This window comes from Ornithodoros turicata, chromosome 5 (assembly GCF_037126465.1).
Source record: "Ornithodoros turicata isolate Travis chromosome 5, ASM3712646v1, whole genome shotgun sequence".
Taxonomy (NCBI): domain Eukaryota; kingdom Metazoa; phylum Arthropoda; class Arachnida; order Ixodida; family Argasidae; genus Ornithodoros; species Ornithodoros turicata.
In genome coordinates, this window is record NC_088205.1 from 8,216,419 (window position 1) to 8,240,055 (window position 23,637).

Consider the following 23,637-nt stretch of genomic DNA (forward strand, 5'->3'; position numbering starts at 1 on the left):
ATCTATGGCTGACCTTTTTTTTCCCCTCTTATTTTCAATACCATAATAGTTGATGACAGCAGCAAACTTCTTCCAACTGGATGGCCTGGTCCGTTTCTGCGAGTCGCGATGCTCTCAATATGTAGACCTTGACAACATTGTCTCCATGTACATCCATGCCAAGGTGTACAATGCAGTCCAACTTTTGGAGTACTGTCAGGGATTCTTGCTCCAGAACTTGGTGGCACTCCTAACGTACGACGACAGTGTCCGTAAATTGCTCTTCGGCAAACGCTTGCACAACCACGATGTTCTCAGCGGACTTTTGCTTACCCTACAAGCCAGAATCAAACATCGTGGAAGCAGCCCGGGGGGCCCCGTGAAAAGTGCTCATTCTGGAGTGAAACGGTGAAACACCGCTGAAGTTTGAACACCGGTGCAAAGCTGTGCCCCCTGGAACCTTCAAGGGATGCTGCGTACCTGACTGCTGAAGCAGTAATACCTTTCAGGGTCATCGACACTTACATGTTCCTTTACACCCCGATGAATGTGAGCAACATTAATGTCTGACAAAGGACACTAACTTGCTGAAATGCTGTCGTTGGGGTGTATGTTATTTAACACGTTTTCTACGACAGCTTCTATTATACTTTGAAGAGCAGGCGGGCAACACAATGTGAAATATTGAATATGCCATATACTATTATGTGTCGATACCTTCGCACAACTTGCTCGTGTTGTAGCGTGTCACGAACACGGTGCGGAAAAAGTCACAAGTTACAGAGCTGTGTGGTTGCACATCATGTTGTTCATCTTGCGCTCAAACCGTGTGGAGATGTCATGTTGCCTTCCCTACAAGATTTCCTGTATGCATGTTTGGGTCCACACATGCAGTATGGAATGAACGAATGTCCCACATCACTACCATCAGCACTCAGTGCCAAACCGTAAGTGTTGCGAATGCTGGTGGAGTTTCATTTAACATTTCTAATCACTCCTCTTTGGTGCCAGCTATGATCCAGAGTCATCATGGTGCTGCAAAGATACCCAGTCTGTGCCTTTGGAATCTCCATCTCAGACTTACATACATTGTCAGCTAGCTACCTCAATTTTATACTGAACTCTGATTATACTACAACGATTTTGTGTGCATGCATGCATGTGTGTGTGTGCGAGAGAAATTACCTTATATACTCCACGTAAGAAACTGGACAACTATACGCTAAGAGAAATCACATTTTGTTACTGTTTTAATATTTATGTAAAAAATGTGTATTTATGAACCTCATCACGTCCTCCTTGTGTGCACCTTATTCTCAGCTTTCTATTTTTATACACTTTTTGGCATCACATTCTACTTCAGCGCACCCTCTGTCTTGTCATACCGAAAGAGCTGCTACATGCCGAGCAACTTCGCAGCTTTTTACAAGTTTTCTTGGACGCAGTGGCGGATCCAGGGAGGACGAGGCAGTTGGGCGAATGCCCCCTCCCCCTGCAAAAGCATTAGGTTAGACATTAAGTTCGACACAAAAAAAAAAAACACCCACTCCCCCAGAGTGAGGGCCTGGATCCGCCCCTGCCTGAACAGAAGATGTCTCCTCCTAAGCATCGATTTCTGCCAGTGACTACACTCATCAGTTGTTAGATCAGTCAAATTGTGTGTTTTGTAATACAGGGGCTATGTAATAGGGGTCTCTCAAGTTGTTTCATCTTCACTTTGCCATCGGCCAGTGAGACTATTTAACCTGTACATTTGTACCGCGGTAACAAAAGTGCCATGCGTAACTGCTTTAATTATAATATGTTGGTATGTATAGGCTCGTTTTTTACATATTTTAACTTAGCACTAATAAAACTATTTTCTTATGGAACCGGCGGTGTGAAATGCATTTCCCATATGTGCGTTCGGTTTGGAGACTATATTGTCATTTTCTTCCTCGTGGACCACTGACTACGGTATCGAAAATCTCACGCGATATGGTGGCGTAGTTCGACTGTTATTCGATGGAATACATGACAAGAGCAGACGCCGGATGTTGAGAACATGCCGGAATTCCCTCTCTGTCAAAACGAGAAAACGTCACTCCCTAAGAACCAATAAGGGCGCGACCTTAAGAAAAGGAACGCCGCGCGCGTCTCAGAGAGTTCAGGCGCGTTTCCACAGCCTGGCGGGGGCCCGCAACGGCAAAAATGTCACTTTGAGGACGCTGGAGGACCCTTCCCTTGCGCCGTCCAAGCAGTCGCTCCTTGCACGACTGGCGACGGCGGACGGCAGCGACTAGCCAATCAAAGCGAAGGACAAGACGAGGTTCCGTTCCGTATGAAAACAAACGATTGCCTCGTAGCGCGCGTCGAAGTCTCTGTTCCCTCGCCCTCGTCGGTTTATCTCGAGAGTACGGCCACGGTCCTTCAATAGTACGGTAGTGACCGTGGTACGGCGAACCTCGGTGTGGACACTCTTGCCGTTTTCCGCTCGTCGCTTCTGGACGGCGCCTTTGCCTTTCTCCACTTGACGCCGCCCTCTCACTCCTCCAGGTAGGGAGTGACGTCACGCCGCCGGAGCCTCTGTAGACGCGGAAGCAGCGCTGATCTTTAAAATTCGCCTATTTAATATCTAAGCACTTTTCGGACGAAAAAATAGTCAAGTAGATCGTCGACCGATGCCGAACTTAGTGGATGGATTTCCGGATGCAACCGTCCCTTTAATGGCGCAATGTAATGGTGTAATTTGCGGATGGCATGTACTACGTAGCACACCGATATCTGCCCCGTCAAAGGCATGTGACTTGTCCCTATCCGTGCGCAGACGAATCGGTGCACGAATTTGTAGTCACGAGATGGAGTGTAACCGCTCCGAGGCCGGGATGTTTCCAACAACCCCTAACAGTCCCCCCCCCCCTTCCCAAATGCCGGTCGAAAAGGCCAATAACGCCACAAAAGCAGCAGATATGAGACACCAACCCTATATATGAGACACCAACTGCCTCCCCCCCTCCCCCAACATGAAAATCAGGGAATATCCCTGTCTGAGGCCATGCTCACCAGATGCCGTTGCCTCGTACTTGCGTTGTAGAGCTCGCACGAGAGTTACCTTGAACGCCATTCCGGCATGCGAACCCTGGTGGTGCTTAGTAGAACTAACGGCGGAGGGTGTTTTGGGTTCGTTTTTACAGTTAGAGGGGTGACCCTCGTGATGTTCTGCGCTAGGCTCTGCCAGGGTGGTTCTCTTCCCGCTTTGCAGGCTGGAGCGGTGTTCAAGTTAACCTTGACGCGAGCCGTACGTGTATGCGTATATGTGTGTATATGAGAAGAAATGCAGGAGATCGTGTCCCGTTAGTTGAATGAGGCCCCTTCTAAGTCGTTGGAAAGCAGATGCCAGCGTAGCGTAGTGTTGAGCGCACACGACCGGCAGTCGGGAGTTGCATGGTTCCATTCCAGCCCTTGTCTGTCTCTTTTGACGAGGGCCACATGTTTCAATTTGAAATGCAGTTATGCATCGCACTCAGTAGGAGAAGTGGCGGTGTCCCGCCTCTAAAAATGGCGTCCACATTTTCGTATACCTCTCAGATCTGGTTTGTTTATTTGAGTGCTTCTTGTATACTGCATGCATTCTAGAGCATTGAGGAAAAAAAGAAACTGCCTACTTACGTGTCGTGCCTGGGTGAGATACAAACTCCTGGAACGAACTTCGAGGTCGACCTCTGACGTCACAAGAGTAAGAAGAGCCTCTGCCGTTCCTATTGGTTCGCCTAAGCACGTGACCTCTCCCGCAGGCGCCTCACTGGCGAAGATGGCTGCTGTGATGCCACAGGAATTCGCACTGCTATGTTTTAACGCGTCTAACTTAACATAAAACTTGGAATGCAGGTCCACAGCGACGTAAATAACCCTTTTATAGCCGTAGCTCACAATGCACCGGAAGTCACGCCGGATATATCCAGCCGGGAATGAGCGGAATTCGGCCTAATGGCTTCGAAGACTCCGGGTACAGCTGTGGGCGGCGTACATTCGCTAATATGTCACAGACTACCGTGACATTAGGCAGTTTTAGAACAGGTTACTCAAACGCTTTGGGCCCCCAAAGAAATACGGAGCCGTCACTGTGCATTGCGCAAGGCACTGTTTGTGTCGTGGGCATGCGTAGTGAATACCCCTTTACATATTTGGGGCGATCGAGTACCCAAACTGTCAGAGGAAATTGTCGAAGCGGGCGGTGGTATTAGCGTGGATGCTCCGAGTCCCCCCCCCCCTCTTTCTTTTCTTCTTTTTTTTTTTTTCTCGTGCTAATTTTACTGCGCATCATTACTTCTACCATTACCACTTCATGGCGCGCTACATATTATGTTCCTTGAGTGTCTGCATTCTTCCCTGCGTCGGATTCGATTTAGACTCGCCTTCGTATACATTAGCAGAAGCAACATAACGCTTCTTTCTGAGACCAACAGTACATACCTTACCGTAGCCATCTTAGTACCCTTTCAGATTTATAGCTGCCCATAACGTGATCCGATACTCTTTGCGGTGAAGTTTTATTGCTGCGTATACCAATGAAACCGTTTTGTACAGGTCCTCTGGGACTGGACTCTTCGTGTTCTCCTAGAGACCAACATACAGATACTCGTACCTTACCTTCAAGCAAGGATTCGCCTCCAGCGCATAATCGTAAACATCGCTATCGGCAACGACTAGGTACTTCAGCATCTTGCACGCAGTAACAAATCGAAACACACCGTCTTGCAAGTCTGCCGTCGGTTGCTGAAAATACACTCCAGCTAGTTCGAGACAGCTGAATCTGTTTGCCGACAAGATCCTCTCGACAAGAACGGCGAAACTTTCCGCCACGAAGTCTACCACGAATGACTTCAGAGAAGGACACGAAGCTAACAGGCAGGCTATGTCTGCTTCAGCCTGAATGGATGGATATTCCGTCGGTGGGATTATTCTCAGTCGCGTTATTTTCGTAAAAGGTTCGGATTCTGGAATGTGATTACAGACTGTGCGACACTGTATCAGGCCGAGTGCCTCCAGTGAAGGGCATATGGATGCAATGGCATCCAGGTCAACTCCGGTGAACGAATGCAGGCACAGCTCAGAGAGTTGGCAGCCGATCTCGTGAAGCAGAGATAAGGTGCTGATATCAAAGTTGCCCACCGTCCTTGTGCCGACCCACATGAGTTTGAGAAACTGCAGGTGCGATAATTCAGCGAGGCATATTAACGTGTCGTGGCTGTCAATGTAAAGCTCTAGGTCTACTAAATTGGGGCACGTTTCCACGAGGATCTGCGCGCATAGCGGCGACGGACTGCTCGTGAAAGCGCTACCGTCGCACTGGCCGTAAACGCAAGAACCCAGAACAGCTTTTCTCAGGCGATACCTTTGAGTCACGTGGCCTTCTGTGAGGAACTGCTTTTGGTGAAATTGGACGAGTGCAGCTGAACAGTCAGCTTTCAACTCGACGAGGTAAGGGCAGTTCTGCAAGATGTGCGCCACTGTCGCGGTAGATGGCGTAGAAAAGTAGTCATTGTATTCGAAACACCTCAGCCGCGGACAGAGGTCTCGGCCCGTAAGAGCAGCGTGGTGAAGCACATCGTCCAGGCTCTGACGACAATCGAAGCTGAGTGAAAGATGTTCCAGCTTGTTGAGACCTAAAAGCTCCATGAGGGAGTCTCCACTAACGCCAAGCCGCAAAACTTGGAGTTGGGGTGAGGAGCGGAGGAGTTGGTTGATGGTCTTGAAGCTACGAAAGATGCTTTCGGGTCTTTTCCCACGGACGTAGACTCCGTCTATTTCAATCTCCTTCAGCGCCGAGGAGTGCTGCGAGAGTTTCTTTAGGACTCCCGAAAACTCTTTGCTGTGCATCTCGACGTCCCACAGCGAGAACCGGCGCAGACGACCACTACTGACGAGAAGTTCAAGGTCCTCTTGACGGACGTCTGGCGTCATGTTGTCACGGGCCTTCGGAGACAACCGGACGGACGTTTCAACGAGGTCTGCGACCAAATTACCGGGAAGGCTCGCGAATGGGTTTTCCGGGCGTGGCTTGCTCTGGCAGCTGGAAGGCGTTTGTCTTCGTTTCCTCGGATGGGTGTACAGGAACACGATCCTCTCGAGACACAACGACTTCAGGGTGTTGCATTCTTCTAGACGGCTGAAGCATCTGCAGAGAGAAGCGTACGCGGGCACGCATGGTGTGAAATACTGCTGGGCGTAAGGTTTGTGAAACGTCGTCCCGTTGTGTTTTGTGCCGTGCAAAAAAAAAAGAAAAAAAAGATACAGCTTATGCCTGATCGTTTCCGCGCATTAAGAGGACTATACGCGTAAAATGTCACGTAGACAGTGCAAGAACGATAGAGCATAAAGAACATCCTATAGACAAACTATCCTTTATATAGTCTCATCTTCTCTGGCATGATCGCAGTTCTCTCGCGACGCAAAGCCCCGAATTATCATTATTTATAGTCTATTCTCATCTATAACCACTACCACTACGTCACCACGACATGACTAGCACTACGTCAGTTGCGTAAGGCACGACAGCTATAAGCTACAGGTAACGAACATGATTACCATACTCATTGCATTCTATACCGCATGACACGATAAGAGTTTCAGTGCATCGTATACGCTATGGCCTTTCCATACATAAGGGATAGCGTGATGGTTCCGAGTACTACGGCGAAGCTTTGTTTGTTTTGCGCATGCGCAGAACTACCAACGCTATACCTTACGTACGCAAAGGCGATAGCGTACGATGCACTAATACTCACTAATAACTTAAAGGCAGCACTATGGAAGAGATGAGAGAGGGTCATACTGGGAGAACACAAGGATACACCACGCAGAAGTACGACGAACGGACTACTTCAGAGTATAGTTTTTCAATTTGAAAAACTTTTCCTCCACACATGACGGCGCAATGAACGAACCTGAGAGCGGAGTCTTTCATATTCCTCCGAGGATGATATGAGGATGTTATGAGGATGTTTCCGACGGATGATATGCAGAGAAGTATGAACTGTTTGCTTGACTGTGTGCGCTTGACAGATGTCCAGAAAACAGTGTTACATATGCGTCGCAGTTGTCTGGCGTTTCTTAGCAACACACCCGGAAATATTACACGACTCCTCCTTCAGTTCGATTTAGCTCCTCGGTCGATGACAGCCCTATCCGCAGATTGGAACGAAAGATACCAATCTCTCTTGTACGCAGTGTATCTATGTGGAGAAATGGTTACATAAGGGGTGGATGAACTTCGGTATTGGGACAGTTCAACCATGAGTCAACACTCAACAGGTATTGGTGGGGAAAGTCTCGCGTGCTTCAGGAGAGTGCCTGACGCTATACAGGGAGAAGTCCTTTCCTGAAAGGAAACGAAGCAGCAAATGTGTTGCTCGTTTATCTCTCATTTTATTTTATTTTTTACACCGAAAAAGCCCCCCCCCCCCCCGCTATTTTGGGGCAAACCGGAATTGAAAGAGAACCTTAATTTTATTTTTTCGTTCCGGAGCAAAACCGATACATATAGTCTTACAGATTTTCGGTGCAAGTGGAAAGTTGGGACGTCTAGAACTCGAAAGTACGTACCGAAAAGCAGTGTCACGGATATCATCGCGAAACAGGGCTTACATTCACACGCCGTCAGTGCACTTACGCCACCTTTCGGTGTTTTAGAGTTGTCGGTTTTGTTTTACCGATCTTAAGATGGACTACGACCAACAAGCCCACATAAGCACCTTGTTGTCTCTGCCGTTTTGAAGTTTTCAGGTGGCGTTCCTACAGAGCATTTCTTGAATCTGTCTTGAAAAATCTCGAATGAAAAATCTCAGATCGAATGGCAGAAAACACATATTACTTCGTTTAGACTTTCACTTCTTTTTTTTTTTTTCCTTTGAGAAACTTTCAAATTCGGCACAACCTTTTCCTTCAGAATCGAAGTGATTTCTCAGGAAATCTTATAAGTAGCATAAAGCGGCAATCGGGAAGTGTGGAAACCGAGTCAAGTACGCCCAACACAAGCGCTAAAAATATAAAAACATTGAGCCTACTGTGTTTATTATCGTACAAGCTTTCATGCAATGAACTGAACTTTCATCAGCTGCATTTCATCACCTCATGAAATACAGTCCACTCCAGAAAGCTATGAAGCAAAAATCCCTGTTCACAAATCTGTCTGGTGTTTACATTCAACTTTATAAAAATCGCGGATACTACATATAAAAGAGAGAGAGAGAAGAAAAACGGAGGATTTCAAAGCCCCCCCTACACCCCTGGCGCGCACAGGGCGAGCCGAAACCAGTTCACAAGGAATATCATAGATGGCGCCAGTGCCGACGTCAGAGTAGGGACCGGTTCGAATAGGTATGAACCGTTATTTTTTTAACCGGACTTGAACCGTTTTCCCACAGGCTTTCTCTATCTATGTGGTGTTGCCAGATAGGTGGCAAACTGCACACACCTCACACCATGACGTCATACTTCTCGTGCATACCGGAACCAATGGCAGTGTGCATGACTCAGAGTCTTAGCCGTGGATGGGCGCAGTAGATACAGAACTTCGAAATCCACGTCATCAGTGGTCTGCTCTATCTCTCAGTATGGGGCGAAAACTCATTGAGGTACGCACCCCACGGCAAGGTCCATCAGTGCACGAGGCGGTGCTGTTGGCCTGACCCCGCACCGACGTTCCTCGTTGGGGACCACAACTGCGTAGAAATCCACAGAACTTTGTTGTAAACCCGCATAACTGAGATGCAGCGAGGTGGCTTTTCCACATCGCTCCCGAACACAAGGTGAAGCACGCTTTGCGTTGGGTATTGCTCCGGCAAAATTTTCCAGTTCCTCGCTCAGATAGTTTTCCTAGGTGAAAGGGATCACCGTTGTCGGTCTCACATTCGTAGGTGGACAACGTCACGACTGACTCCCTGGGGGAATGTGCGTCCTGGGCCGACTTCTATAAGGGAACTGTGCCGACATATGTCTGAAAGCGTCTGAGGAAAACCCAGGAAAACCCCCAGACAGCACAGCTGGCACCGTGGTACGAACCCGGGTACTTCCCAGTTCTCGACATGACATGGCCAGCACGCTAACCACTGAGCCACGCGAGCTTTTTCTTTATTTATTTTTTAATTTATTTATTTATTTTGAACGCCACGCGAGCTGGTAGACATGAAGTAGCATTTTATGCTTCTGTTTTCACGAATCGTACCAGCCTTTCGATCATGTGAAAGGTCTTTATGTGGGACGTTCCCGGAGGTTTTATATTGACTTTGAGAAGCTTAATTCCCCGGAACTGTTCAATAACTCTTGCACACAGCGTGCTCTGGAGTCTCAAAATGTCCATGTTCGATGCTTTTTAATGTATCCCAGTACGCAGCAGTATCAGTGCGACGTGGACGAGTAAAAGACAGTCGTCGCTATACAGTCATTACAGGAGTTCCGCCAAGGGAGATCCTCTGTGGACGCGCTGTCACAGCGTCTAATGTACGAACTATTCGATATGACGAAATACGTTCTCATTGATCAAACCGGCTACGCAATCCCCATTGTCGACATCACTGTGGTACGTCACCAATAATAAGGCGATAGTTACTGCAACATTAGCGCATTGTCGTGTTGCCCTACCCTGACAGTGATGGCCACTAACTACTTCTACAGTAGTTTAACTATAACTACTAACTACTTTGTGATTGAGTAGTTTAACTAGTAGTTCAACTACTTTTCAGGGGAGTAGTTAAAACTACTTTTTTAACTACTGCAATGTAGTTTAACTACATCTATAACTACTTAACGTTGTCCACCAACACCAATCCCTTGTAGTGTTCCTGGACAGCTAAATATGAATCACAAGCAATAATAAACTTTGGCTCAAGCCATTGCTACGATCGTCAAATACAAAGCTTGCGGCGGGATTCTTTCTGTGCCTAGGCGATTATTTCACAGCAAATGAGGCTTCACTAGACAAGCATTAAAAGTGAAGATTTAGTACACATGCACGACACAATTGCTCGGCACCTCCGTTCTCATCAAACAAGTAGCTCAAGGTAAAAGTCGGAAGCGCAATCGTGCCGTAAAGCTTGCGGCAAAATCGGAAGTAGTTGGCGCCTTCAGTAACCTAACTACTGTAGTTAACTACTTAAAATAGTAGTTTAACTAGTAGTTGCCACTACATTTCTGCAAGTAGTTGATAACTACTTTTTAACTACAATCATGTAGTTTAACTAGTAGTTTAACTACATGTAGTTAACTACTGGCCATCACTGCCTGACACACAGAAAATCATGGATGGACACACCAATGTCCGCGAATATGCGGCAGATATATGCATATGGGTGTTGCAGAATGTCCATATCGACATCATCATAAAATAAGGTTGTAGTTTGTCCATATCGACACATTCGTGCTACCTGTAACTTTGTAACTGACTGTGACGTCATTTGTTTACAAACAGGTAGCGGTCTATTAGACCTCTACCTGTTTGTAAACAAATGACGTCTACCATATCTACCAACGTCATGATGTCTGTCTACCAACGTCATGATGACGTTTCTCGGCTAGAGGTTTATTATCCCAACTTGCCGCTGTTCAACATGCCATTTCACCAACTGCCCCAACTTGCTACAGTGTATAGCGGCTGCCTACAACGCAAATTCATTGCAATGAATCGAAGGGGTATGTTTTGAAATCAATAAATAAATCAGTCGCCAATTGATAGTCATTTCGATGTGACGCAGGACTTGCTACCCGTTTATTTATTTATGTATTTATTTACTCTAAGGGCAGGGTAATGATCGTACGTAATTCATTCCGATTGACGGGTGATGTGATGTGATGTGATGTGACGGGTTCCCCGAATCATTTCCTTACCTTTCCTGTTTCTAGTCGCTCGTTTTAATTTTCCGAAGCACTGAATTAGTTTACTTAGACGTTGTCTCCCTCTTGTTTTAGCTTATCCATCATCGGGCTCAGTCACAAACACCGTTTTCATACCACTCCAAGCTCATCCTAAGGAACACTTCTTTTCGATCAAGGCAAATGACCTCGGTAGCACTCAATCTGCATGGCTAACGATGATTGGATAACTAATGACAGCACTGTGAAGACAATGTCCGGCACTTGACAACGCCATTTTAAAAGTTAGTTTGCTCGTTTAATCGTACTGTTGGCCCCGCGTGTAGGGATCAATTATTTCGAAAATACATTATTTCGAAAGTTCCCTGGGGGGTCCCAGTGCGTCACCTAAACAGCTCATTGACTGTCCTATACATACTTACTTACCTATGTAAAATAGGCACAGGACAGAGTACACCTAACAGAACAACGGCCTGTCCTTATCATATATCTCACATATCTTAGGCGCCGTTACAGTTACGAATGAGATATATGCCGACTGCGCGGCCGACATTCGAATCGAGTGGCCTTCTTATCCAGCGCTGAGAGGTGTTTCGACTTATCTGAACCTCTCCACCGCTTCACGCCCCTTAGGTATCGGCCACTAATGCTTGAGACAAATACGAGATAGATGACTCGATTTCTGCCGCTTATCACCTTGTGCAATACGTTTTGTTCGACAGTTTTCGTGGAGGCTTTCGCCTCGGTGGAGTTTGCAATATGGCGAGGAGAGGTAGCAAGACTCGGGCAGGCTGGTGAGTTGGATTCATAAAACTGCCACATTTGGTCTTTGTTCGGACATTTTATCGATGTTTTCTGTATGTGTCAGTATTGTGTCTATATTTCGTGTCGGAATCGACATAGCGTAGTATAGTTTGGAAGTACGCTTGAGGAAATGGGAGACTTCTTGGCGTGTTATTTACGTTCCGTATATACGTGCTCAGCAGGTACTTTTCAACAATCTACATGCAATGAATGCGTTATATTGCTGTAAGAGGAGGACGCAAGTGGTGCAACGAAAAAGCCCCGTTTCTATTTTAGGCGTATCTTTTCTTCCCCCGATAATGTAAGTTCGTGGCATTGGTGTCAGTACCCAAGGAGCACAATGTACTGAAAGTCGAGTGCAATGGGTGGTTTTCAAGTTGAGAAGTGGCGCTACGCATGCTGGGTCTTCGAACTTCCGGTCCGAAATTGCGCTCAATTGGAGCAAAGCAAAACTTCTACCATCTGGCTTAAAAGACAACCAAGATGAGTTTTCCTGGGAATGCCTGCACACCAAAGAAGTAAGGTACTGTAACGAATACTTCGCACGTGCTTTTCTTGCGACAAAGATAATATTTCGTGACACGTCGTGCATGTTTCGGTTTCGTTCGGCGTGCGCTTCAAAATCGCAATCTTTTGCTACGGGAAATGTTCTGTTACAGTGCGGTCAATTTGACGCTTCAAATAACAAAGATAACAGGCAACATTTCAGATATGGCGCAACAAAATGTGCAGGCAGTATTTTACGGTGCAATCTTCGGCACTCTGACGATAGTACGCATGTAATCGTTTTCTTTTAGTCTGGGAAGAAGCTGTGGCTTTAGTAATATTCTATAGTTGATAATCTTATCACAGCCACGCACAATTCAACGTGATAAGTACACAGCACGACATTTGGTGACAAGTGCCTACACCCCTTAGTTCAATTTTCGCTTACGTTGACAACATTTTTCCAAAGGCGCAGGATCCAAGGGTATGCGATACATTATATGTCCATTTTCTGCAGAATTAGTGCGTTTACGCCCGTAACATTAGCTTATTTTAGGTTGAAAATCGCACTTACTCTATAAGACTCCAGCAGAACTTCGGACCGGAAGAGTAAATCCACGTGACATTGCAACTTCCCTTACGTCATTTTGACAGGAAGTTGCAAACCACCCATAGGGGTGGACGGGTAGGTGGAAGGCCTTGAACAAACTTGTGAAACTAAAGAACACTGATAAGACACATACCGTCCACCCCTATTGCACTCGACTTTCAGTACATTGTGCTGCTTGGGTAACTTGTGAGACCCACAATTCCCACGCACAAAACCTTATCTGGGTAAGATAAACTGCAGATGACAACAGTTATCTACGAGTATTTGTTCTTATCTATATGTTCTATTACGTAGCTCCAGCGGAACCCCTCGTGCGGGCAGAATTAATGCCGGAGCGGACAACCGCCTCCTGGCTCATCGTTATCTTATCACGGACACGTCTGGTACTCTCTCCTCCTCGGTGCTCATGCAGGCAGCGCATCGCAGCCGAACTATAATGTTGTACTCCGGTAAAGGCTTTAGGCCGCTTTCACACTAACCTTTTTTCTCGTTCGTGTTTTTCACGGATCCAAAACGGACCCATTGGAACCTGCAGAGCTCAATTGCTCTTAGTTTCTATTTTTGAAGCATACAGACGAGAAAAACGATAGCATGAAAGCGGACTTGTTCAGACAACCGCTTCCGATTTTTTGTCCCGTAAGAATGGACGAAATGGACCCCTTTTTGTCCACATGTTGCTTTTCTTTCCTTTTGCCGTCGTTCTCTTTGCACTGTGCATGGGCTTGCATAAGACGCTGATGACGGTGATGATGATTGCAGTTTTTATGGCGCACGAGTAACTAAAGCTATAGTACGCCAAAACAGTGATATGTGTGGCAAGGTAAAACTATAACTGTTCAATTAAAACCAAATTATCTCAGAATTTCAGGTGTAAACCACAGTAAAAGGAAAGTCATACACTTATAGACCATTTAAATAGCCGATATCTGTAAAAATTGTGAAAGTTCTCATGTAGGGTAAAAGTGGTTCATCCCCAAGCAATAGGGTTAGATGAAAATGCACTTGATACCGATAAAATTCTTTGAAATATACCGCAATTGTTGCGGCGAATCACCTCATCTTATAATCATTCATGTAGTTGTTGTCGTTGTTTGTTCTTTAAAATGACGACGGCGGTGATTTTCGTGTAATGGACAGGTGATTGCACCACAGAGAGTTGCTCCCCGCAACATGCGCATTGAGGAGGCTCCTCTCCTTGGAGTAAAAAAACATGTTTTTTTTTATTGCGTGTTAGCGCCGCGAAGCAACTGTAGCTATGAGCGGCAAAAAAAAAAACATGTATGACGTAAGTATGTCCCAAGCCTTAGCCGAGCTAAAATGACCTCATGAAAGACGTTGAAACGAAGTAGCTGGTACAGGTACATATTAGCAAAAGCAATCAAACGACACAAGCAGACTATCTGCTAAATTGCAACAAATCTAAGCAGCACAACATATTGGACTATAATATGGGATCACTATTGGCAACGTCGGCCCAGTATTTTACCAATATTGGGCCGCTTGAGAATATAGGAAGTTAACATACGTCACATAAAAGAAAGTCCCTGAAAGTCTACGCGCGTAGACTAAGTACGTAGTCAATACATTCGTGTCCGTCCGCACTGTCAACGCCGCTGCCACAATAATTTATATAGTAGCTCGCTGTTCTACATCGCGTATAGTTTTTATCTCAGCGTGCCATAAATCCAGCGATGGCCTACATATGCACGCTTCATGCCAAAGTTCGGTTATTAATTAAGTCTTATCATACTTCTCGGGTTAGTTGATTCCTTCTAGGCATCTCTTAATTCGGTTCTTTCAAACATGTGGGAGCTGTCGCAAGTTCTAATGTGCACTGGTATATGACCCGAATGAGTGTAGTGTTCCTTACAAACAGCCGAGGCATGTTCCCTTAAAAGGGGTGCTTCAATGTGAAAGGTGAAAGGTGTCGTTACTTTGACATCAAGGCAAAAGGAACGGGATTCATCGAATCGCGTCATTCGTGATGTATGATCGATCGAAAAAACGCAATTTACCCCTTTTCCAATCCCTCTCACTCTCGAGATGCGCGGCAGTGCGGAGGGGCGTCCTATTGGTTTCCTCAAACCATGTCCGGCAATGGTTGGACAAACCGTGTCTTGACCCTTCCTTCACCCATGTAACGGGCACTGTAACCATCACCTAGATCCAAAAGGCCTGCTTATTGCCCTCTCCCTCCTTCGCTACGTGGACATATAAAGTCAGAATTCGTCTGCTACTGCGGCTCGCCGTTCTGCGAATTCAAGAACTCGGGAAGTGATTGCAGCTAACTTGGAACCTGGTATACCTGACTCTGTAGACAAAACGTGCAACACGCTTTCCAGAAAATCAGCCTTAAGAAAGGTATACGGGACCGTTTTCCGCTTTATTTTAAAGCTTTCCCATTTAGTACGCGAGGACGTTCAATCACTACTCGCAGACGACGGTAGTTCGTCTCCATGGCTACGACGGCTGAAAGCACGTCCGTGATTGGCTAAGGCCGTTGAAAACACGATCCTGATTGGCTGACTCTTCGTTGTAACGTCACGTCGACCAGTAAGCAGGTCTTCGCTATCTACGGGGGGGGGGGGGATATATTTATTAGACGAAAAGGAAAAAAAACGGGGGTAAGGTCAGCCAAACGAGACGTCGGCTTGCTATTCCAGAAATAAATAAATAAATAAATAAAATTAAGACATAATAAATAAATAAAAACAAAAGAAAAGAATTAAAGAAAGAAAGAAATAGGAAGGAATAAGAAAAAAATAAATAAATAAAATTAAGAAATAGGAAATAAATAAAAAGAAAAAGAATTAGGAAATAAAGGATAAACTAACAAATGATGAAAGAAGGATGAAGTAGATTATTAAGACAAAGATGACAAAAAAAAAGATGACTAACAAACGGTGAAAGAATGATGAGATGGATCACAGAAGATGACTTTAAAAAGGAAAGCATGAGGATAATGCGTTGAGGGTGAGAGTGGGGCACAGAAGAATGAGATTGCACGATTGAGTTCACAGGCTGTTCATAAGACCTGAATCTCTCAAGAAAGTCAGAACTGCCTTGGTCACAGACCGCTGTGTGTGACCTCGCACCGGGCCGAGCAGAGTCTCAGCGTGGCTCGAGGGGTGTCGAATCTGTGACAGTCGAGGAGAAGGTGTGGAACATGAGCTTCAACAGGCTATCTACAGGTGGTGTTGGCACTGTCCACGTATCGTCGCCTGCATTTCATAGTGATCCACAACGTGACTGACGTTGTCCTGGAAATATACTCACAACAGCAAACCGAGTCTTCGACTTGGTAAACTTCCACTTCACTATGCACACCCATTTCTGGCACGATTCCAGAGGTGTCAGAAAGTGTCCCTGTGTATTCAAGATACGCTTTCAGATTTGGCTTTCCAATGACAGCCTCGCTAGCGCATCGTGCCAAAGTCCTTTCGGGAAAGATCATGACATCATGCTAGATGACCTATCTGGTCACCAGCTATGGCATGACGAAAGTTATCCATAACTGGCATCAGCCTAAGCCTTGTAGTGTTTCAGTAATATTTCCATATGACTGAAGTCCCTTTCTCTAAAGGACAGGAAAAACGACGGCGGATATTTGCGTCACATTTTCCTTACAATTCGTTGTGCCCATGCGGCTGTATAGTAGTAGTATATACGTATGGGTAAAGCACGAATTATTCTCCGCGATGTGCCCGACGTGCGTCATTATGACAACGCCAAATACAATAGAAATAGAAATACAATAGAATGATGACACGGAGAGTTTCACAGCTGGAGCAGCTGTGCCCTGCCCTGTCCTTCACCGTGTGGGATACCAGTACCAGGGTTGCCGAGTTGCCACTCCGGGGTTGGAATGATTCTGGAATCATTCCAGATCTATCAGAGCTCGGAATGGAATTGGAATGGAATGGCGAAAACTGTCCTATAGGAATGAAATAAGAATGGAATTAGGCACTTTTTCGCAGGCGGAATGGAATTGCAATGGAATGGTCTGTGCGCCCCGGTGGTAGTTTCGGTTTGAATACGTTGGGGTTTTAGCCCTCGCACCCTTTGTATATACACACGCGCCACACCTGCACACGGTCATGGGCGAAATAACCTTGTCTTTGTACTTTTTCCGTGCTCAGGGTAATGTCAATCCCCTCTATAGCACTGCTGGGCTACCCAGTACGGTTACCGGTCCCTTTTCTTTTATTGGTGGAATTGAAGGAATGGAATGGGGTTGCAAAGCCATTCCAAGAGTGGGAATTGACCATACCTTTCCATTCCGAGGAAGTAAAAGGAATGGAATTATCACAAATCTTCATTCCTCGGAATGGAATGGAATGGGTGACCACATTCCACAACCCTGACCAGTACTGCATGCATAATGTAAAACCCCGAGTCTATGGAACACGAAAGGACAGACACAAATACGAAGTCTCAATGTCTCAATGTCTCGTGTTTGTGTCTGTCCTTTCGTGTTCCCTAGTCTCGGGGTTTTACATTATGCATCATCTTCACCAGCTCGCTTGCACCTTAGCTATTTTTTCATTGTCAGTACTGCATGCCACTATCCGGAGTATGAATATAGGGAAAATGTATTGGAGTAAGTAATTTTTGCATCCTCAGCAAACTGTATCATATATATCCTCTGCTTTCGAAAAAACCAGTCTCGTGCTACACATTCTATCATAATTTCAATCGAGCTGTCAACCAAGTATGAAGAGAGGACCTGTTAAAGTCAGAAGCTTTATACAGTATTTCGCACAAGTGCAACGCACTCTTGTGTGGAACCAGAAGTAACGTTTTAGTATCGCCGTAGAAGTAATCGTTCCTCGCAGAAACACGTAGTATGTGTTTCGGCTCTCCGCGTTCCTTTTAGTTACAAACACTATAGAATGGCTGTATTTAACGCCTAAACTCGGCGAAACATCTCGACCCGGCCTCTGCGGAGGTTTTTGCGAAGTGGAATTGAGTCGTGCCCGTATCCCAGCTTCGTGCTCCCTTCAGTTTTATTTCGGGTTCTCCTCGAGGGGCCCGAGGGGAGCGTGAAAAGAAACGAGGTTAGGTATCAGTTATCAATGAATAGCAGCATAGTACAGTAGAGTAAGTGGTAGCAGTTAGAGTGCGAGTCTCCAGTGGTCAAGTGTGCACACGTCCAACAAAATAACACGTGTTCCTCACTTCCGACACTTACTACATAGGTAATAGCGTTTCCTGTGCTCTTTGTAAACCGTCAGGATAGCCTCGCGAGATAGCATAGGATAGGATAGGATAGGATAGCCTATAGCGCCGCCAGGATAGCCTATAGGCTGTCCTGACGAGCTGGTGCGATTTAAAGCCCTTGAACGATTGTTCAAAATTGTTGTTCAAGATTGTTGTTGTTTGTTACTGATTGTAACCAAATATTTGTGATGATGATTGGATTTTTATGGTCCACAAGTAACTGAGGCTATAGTGGAGCGAACCGTGGTGAAAATGGATGGATGGAAAAGGAAACGATTATAATAAAAGAGCTATGCTAAAAAAAAAGCTGCTTAGAAAGCTGGTGTGACATAACAAAAACGTAACGTAAAACCATAAGTAGTTTATTTATTTATTTTATTTATTTATTTATTTATTTAATATTCGTTTTAGCCTACATAAGTGGCTGGAACCAGCAACAAAAAGCCACTGCACGTGGCACGTAGTTGACAATAGCAATCATAACTAAAGAGAGAGAAAAAAGACACACACATGCACCCTCATAATGAATATATAAGGGACTATTCAAGAAACGACAGCCGGACTTCTTGCATCTGTCGGAATTTTATACGAACACATGACTCATGGAGCTTGCGGAAGTGACTCCCATATTGCTCGTGCAAGAATCACGAAAGTGAGTAGAATCATACACCTGTGGGAACAGCAGCGCCAAACGGAGGATCCTCGAATGGAAACATCGTCTACGTGCGATGGAACGCGAGACGCACGCTTGTGTTGGGGCAGACAAAGGTCGCCGTGTTGAGGCGTCAACGCCTCATAGCATACAGCCGTCATTCTTTACGTGGCTGTCGTGCAAGCCTGACGGTCTTGCTTTGAGATCCTGCTTGACACTCCAGGGGTGTGCCTGCAAAACGTTGAATCTTTCAACATCGTAAATTGCATCTCGAACGTAATCTTACGGCACTGGTGCAACGCTTCTTATACTGTCATCGGATATATTTCGACGTGTTTAGAAGACACTGCGTATATACGCAGACGTGGCTTCTGACCGAGACATCAAGCACGCTCTGCCATTCACAGGCGGTCTTTGATTTCACTGAACAACTGCGGGCGGTGATTGAGTGTCCCATTGAGGAGCAGACGTTTTTGTTTTACGGCTGTTTACTGGAATCGGGATATTAAACACGCTCAACGGTCGGTAGCAGAACGTCTGGACGAGATTTCAAGGAGGCAGATCTGGGGCGTACGTAATTGTTGGTCTCACACACGGAGTGAGTTACAAGGAGAAGTGCAGGAAAAACAACGGTGTTTTGAAGGATGCCCAATACAACGCGATACCCCAAAGGCTGTGCTACGACCTGCAAGGAGGCCTGCGTCAAGGAGACTCTGCTTCAACTACTGTAAGATGTGTGCATTTTTTTCTAGTTCCGTATAGTGTAGTGTGGAAGAATCTTCGGGCAGTAAAATTTAATCCTAAGCCATGTTTAGTCGTGTCCACGGGAGACGATGGGATATATGACAATGATATATATATATATTTTTTTTTTTTTTTTTCATGCTCATTGCGTAACACAATGGCGAAGTTTTTCTCATTTTCTTGGGGTTTTAATATCGTCGCATACAACCTGTCGATTCCTTACATGACTATTGCTTGATCAAGCGACGAATTTTGTTTTCTTTTCTTTTCTTTGTGTACTGGTGCTTCGTATAGAGAATTTTTGATAAATTTATAAGATTTTCTTTTTCATACAATGCACTAACCTTCTGGAGTGAAATGTAAATTTTATAAATATCGTCTTTGAATTGTGCGCTTACACAAAAAGATATTACACGCGTGTTTAACACGCCTTCGTTAGAGGCTGTTACCGTGGGAGGTTGCGTAATAGCTCTACCGAGTGCAAATCAGTGCGTCGCAGTCGAATTTAAATGGATTTACATTGTTAATAATAATAAATGGGAGTAGACCCGCACGTCATCGAGTGCTGGCAGTCGGTATAGTATTTGTTGTTGTAGAAAAGAAAGTGGAGAAAGCGCTTCGTGTAAGTGGAGACGGCGTACTCTGAATTCCTAAACTCGTGGCGTTCGCGACGTCGCCAGGAAAGTGACGCAGGCAACACCGCGACGGCAAGCAGCCGCGCATAGCAATTAAGGGTACACGATGGAAAGTGGCCAACATGTCAGATATCTTATTGCGTGTGTATGTGAGCATAGTAGGCGGAGAGTTTTCAATCTGCCGGAGGGGGCCGGGGCACAACGCCCCCCCCCCCTTTAATGCACAGAGGTCGGGCAGGGTGTCAGGAATTTCGTGTTGCGACGTTGTGAGGCAAATTTTTACAGGATTTTCATGATCACTCGCATGAAACACGCAATTCTTAGGACATCCTTCGAAACTTTCACCTTGAATATCAGCTGTGTAGACTTCCCGGCGGGGGCCTTGCGCCCCCAGGGAAAGTTCCGGGGGGGGGGGGCTCAGGCCCCCAAGCCCCCCCGCAGTCGGCGCCTACGTATGTGAGCATATATGCTTGACAAAAATCTCGGAAAGATAGTGAGCGGGCCGAGTGCGTGTTCGTCTGAGTCGTTGGGATGTCCTGCCAGGAGGGATTTATTGGCAGAAAAATTAAAGTAAAAACAAAATAAAAGGAGAAATAAAAGGTGGAAGGTCAGCCATACAGCACGCCGGCTTGCTATTCCCTTAACAAAAAAAAACATAAAATAAAAAAATAAAAACGCCCGTCTCACAGGGAGCTAGCCCAAGAGGCCCGTATCACGAAGAAAGAGTAATGATCAGTGCGCTGGATTGGTGACCTGGCTCTTTATAAGACGGCTACGTTTGGCGCAAATGCAACTTTAAAGCCGGAAAGTGGGTCGTCTATCTTGTCAGGTATTTCATCGTCTTTTCTTCACTGTTGGTAGGAACCGGGATTCCGAGATTTATTCTAGTCCATTGGTATGATCCTTCTTCGGGGCTTATGTAGAAAATTAAAGTCCCGTGTTTTCGTGACTTAACCGTTGAACTCCCATTGAGGTCGGCATGTGTGTCCTAGCTATGTGTTTAGATCTGAAAAAAAAAAAAACCGTCTGTAGCACTGCATGTCTGACATCCTAGCAATACAAGAACAACGCGTTTTTGTTTGTCAGAACAAGTTGCTCGTTCTGATGACGTGATCGCAAACAGAAGCGGGAACAAAACACATGGGATTAGCACGGAATTCCTATACATCCTCATTATTATATTTTTTTTACGCCAACATCAACATCCTCATTGTCTTTATCACATCGCCATCACCTATGCATGAGAGAACAACAAACAGCATATTGGGTCATGTGATCATGATAAGAAGTGTGTAAATAGCAACTAAGCCTCATGTATGATATGTATCCCACAAACATTTGACACCGACAAGCACTGTTATCTGTATGGAAGGAAAGTCCCCCCAAAAGTGTTTCTGTCTGATAAGACAAGAGGACAATCCCGATCAATGAGTAAGTATTCCAGCCAGCCAGGTAGCCGGCTTTTCTGAGTACTGATATCCTCAATACTATCTCCTGATATGATCTCAACTGATAAGGAGGCTGACCCACTTTATGCCCCAATTATGCCCCTTACCTTTAATCGTACTGTGAAGGCCCGGTAGGAGGAAGGCCCGGTGAAGGAGCGGTAACAGTTATTTTTTTCCTTTCTTTTTTTACCACCTGGAAATAATTTCTGGACGAACAAGGATTTCCATCGTTAGCTTGAGGCGATTACAACGGAACCTATTATTATGCCATTGGTCGTCCACTTTGCTCGTCTTGTAAATGCAACGTGTAAGGTCTCCGACAATCTCATTGATCGATTGAACCATCGATGAACACCCGTGGCACAATCGATGTAGTAGCTCGTATTTTCACTTTCGGAATAGGATCCTTTCTACATTGGCGTGCCTAACGATCTGCAACGGCGTTCGTCCGCTGTTGTAATTGCGGATTGTATGTCTTTTGTAGCATCGGCAAAGGAGGGGGAAATTCGACCCTGCAACTAGACTTGATTGCGGTGTCGTTCTGCGACGCGCTACAAGTCAACAACCTAGGGTGCCTTGATATACAGTAAGCGCCCTCCAGCAACATACACTATGCGGCCACATTTGTGTGGGCAAACGTCTGTCAGTTTGAAGTCGGAAGTCATGTAGTGTTCGCACTCCGTTGTCCGCAACAACATTTGCGGCATTCTGCGCCCACCAACTGTTGGATGCTGGCAAATGCTACTTTCTGAAGGTATTTCAATGTGTCACAGCCTGCCATTACTATTATTATCGTTGTAGAACACTCAACATTTTGAGCTCTACTGATCCATTATGTGGGAACGCAAGACAAAAAGCTACTACAGTTCATGTGGAAGCTAGCATTGTGGTTTGTAACGTTCGCAATAATGCCCTCTGTACTTCCTCATGGCCCTGTTACTGCGATCATTGCGATGTAAACAAATCAATATTACGTACCAGCGAGATCGTGCCTCAGAATGGGGTCCCACCGCTGAAGTTGCGTGTGCGCTTAAACGGGTATCTGAGAACTTTTCTCATGTAGCAAACGCCTTGTATTTTAACTATGACAAAAAATATAGTGCAGCATACATCATGGCCTCTCCGCAACAGGGACGTTTCAGCCTTGAGGTACAAGTGCACGTTATTGTTAGCTCGCTTTGAAAGTGCTGACGCTCCTCTCGCTTTATTTACACGCGCATTTGCTTCCCTATAGCTGACGCAGGTTAGCCAGAAACACAATCTACGTGTTATTTATAGATGTATCTCGCGCAAGGCACATACAATGATCGTTCGAGGTTGACGGATACTTTTGTTTGTTTAAATACAGCGAAAAAATAAACCTCTACCCGAGAAACGTCATCATGATGTTTTTGGTAGACACACCGAAACCAAAACAGATCGAAAGGGGAGGGCTGGGTTCCACGAATGAGCACTTGTTCGCTGCCTCCTATTGAAAGAAAAGTAGGACCGAAGAAAGATGAAAGTCACTGAAAAGGTTAGCCAGCTGTAGGGATCGAACCCACATCTTCTGGATTGAGTTTATCTCTAGGACCGAAGGTCGCGTCCTTTTCAGAGACCATCGTAATCCCCTCGAGACCGTGGCTTTCGGGCGCGACCTTGTTCGCCACCATGGTTGCCACCTTTCGTAGTGAAAAATACCGGCTGAGCGAGAGGAGGTGCAATAGAGGGAAAGGAGGAAAGGCTCGCGGGAAAGGGAAGTGGGTGAGGGGCGGGAGAGGAGCTCAAGACAATACGAGGAAACGTGTTCCTGTGCCTAATAATAATAATGAGTAACTAATGAAACAACTGGTGACTGCGCGGACTTGGGTCTGTGCTCCAGATTTGTTCAAGCTGTAGTGGAATGTTGAAGGGAAAAACCCAGAAAAGCCCCTATGAAAGATATTAAGCCACAAATACCGGCAAAAGGCTGCCGGTATCACCTTCCTACCGGCAACCGGCAGAGCGAGCAAATAACCGGCCGTGCCGGTAAAATACCGGCCTGGTGGCAACCCTATTCGCCACTAGCACTGAACGTAGTTCAACTCTACAAAACTCGTGGTGCTGTCGAACATTATGACGTCATTTGTTTACAAACAGGTAGAAGTCTATTCGGGAAGCACCAGGCTACGTCCGTTTTTTTTCAAATATTCACCACGCGCATCCCGCTGCCGTTGCTGTGGTAACTCTTTG

General features: G+C 45.7%; 3 protein-coding genes across 5 annotated transcripts in view; 2 read left to right on the forward strand and 1 right to left on the reverse strand.

Annotated features, from left to right (window-relative positions):
* LOC135393939 (ankyrin repeat and BTB/POZ domain-containing protein 2-like) overlaps positions 1-1,845 on the forward strand; it is a 32,717-nt gene extending 30,872 nt beyond the window's left edge. Inside the window, exons 17-18 of one of the 2 annotated variants that reach the window (XR_010422727.1) lie at positions 50-926; positions 991-1,845. Coding sequence is in view for 1 of the 2 variants with exons in the window: in XM_064624299.1 (XP_064480369.1) it covers positions 50-391 (342 nt within the window). In the remaining variant the exon portion in view is untranslated. Of the gene's footprint in view, positions 1-49 lie in introns of both variants that reach the window. The other variant, XM_064624299.1, reaches the window with a different exon arrangement.
* Positions 1,846-4,491: 2,646 nt separating this feature from the next.
* On the reverse strand, positions 4,492-7,058 carry LOC135393941 (uncharacterized). The gene is made up of 2 exons (XM_064624301.1): positions 6,906-7,058; positions 4,492-6,136 (listed from the first exon to the last, which is right to left on the reverse strand). The coding sequence occupies exons 1-2, from the start codon at positions 6,923-6,925 to the stop codon at positions 4,576-4,578; spliced, it is 1,581 nt and encodes a 526-aa protein (XP_064480371.1). The 5' UTR covers positions 6,926-7,058; the 3' UTR covers positions 4,492-4,575.
* Positions 7,059-11,514: 4,456 nt separating this feature from the next.
* LOC135393942 (choline/ethanolamine kinase-like) overlaps positions 11,515-23,637 on the forward strand; it is a 35,733-nt gene continuing 23,610 nt past the window's right edge. Inside the window, exon 1 of one of the 2 annotated variants that reach the window (XM_064624307.1) lies at positions 11,515-11,621. In XM_064624307.1, the coding sequence (XP_064480377.1) occupies positions 11,587-11,621 (35 nt within the window). In that variant the 5' untranslated portion in view covers positions 11,515-11,586. Of the gene's footprint in view, positions 11,622-18,769; positions 19,327-23,637 lie in introns of those variants that run through there. The other variant, XM_064624306.1, reaches the window with a different exon arrangement.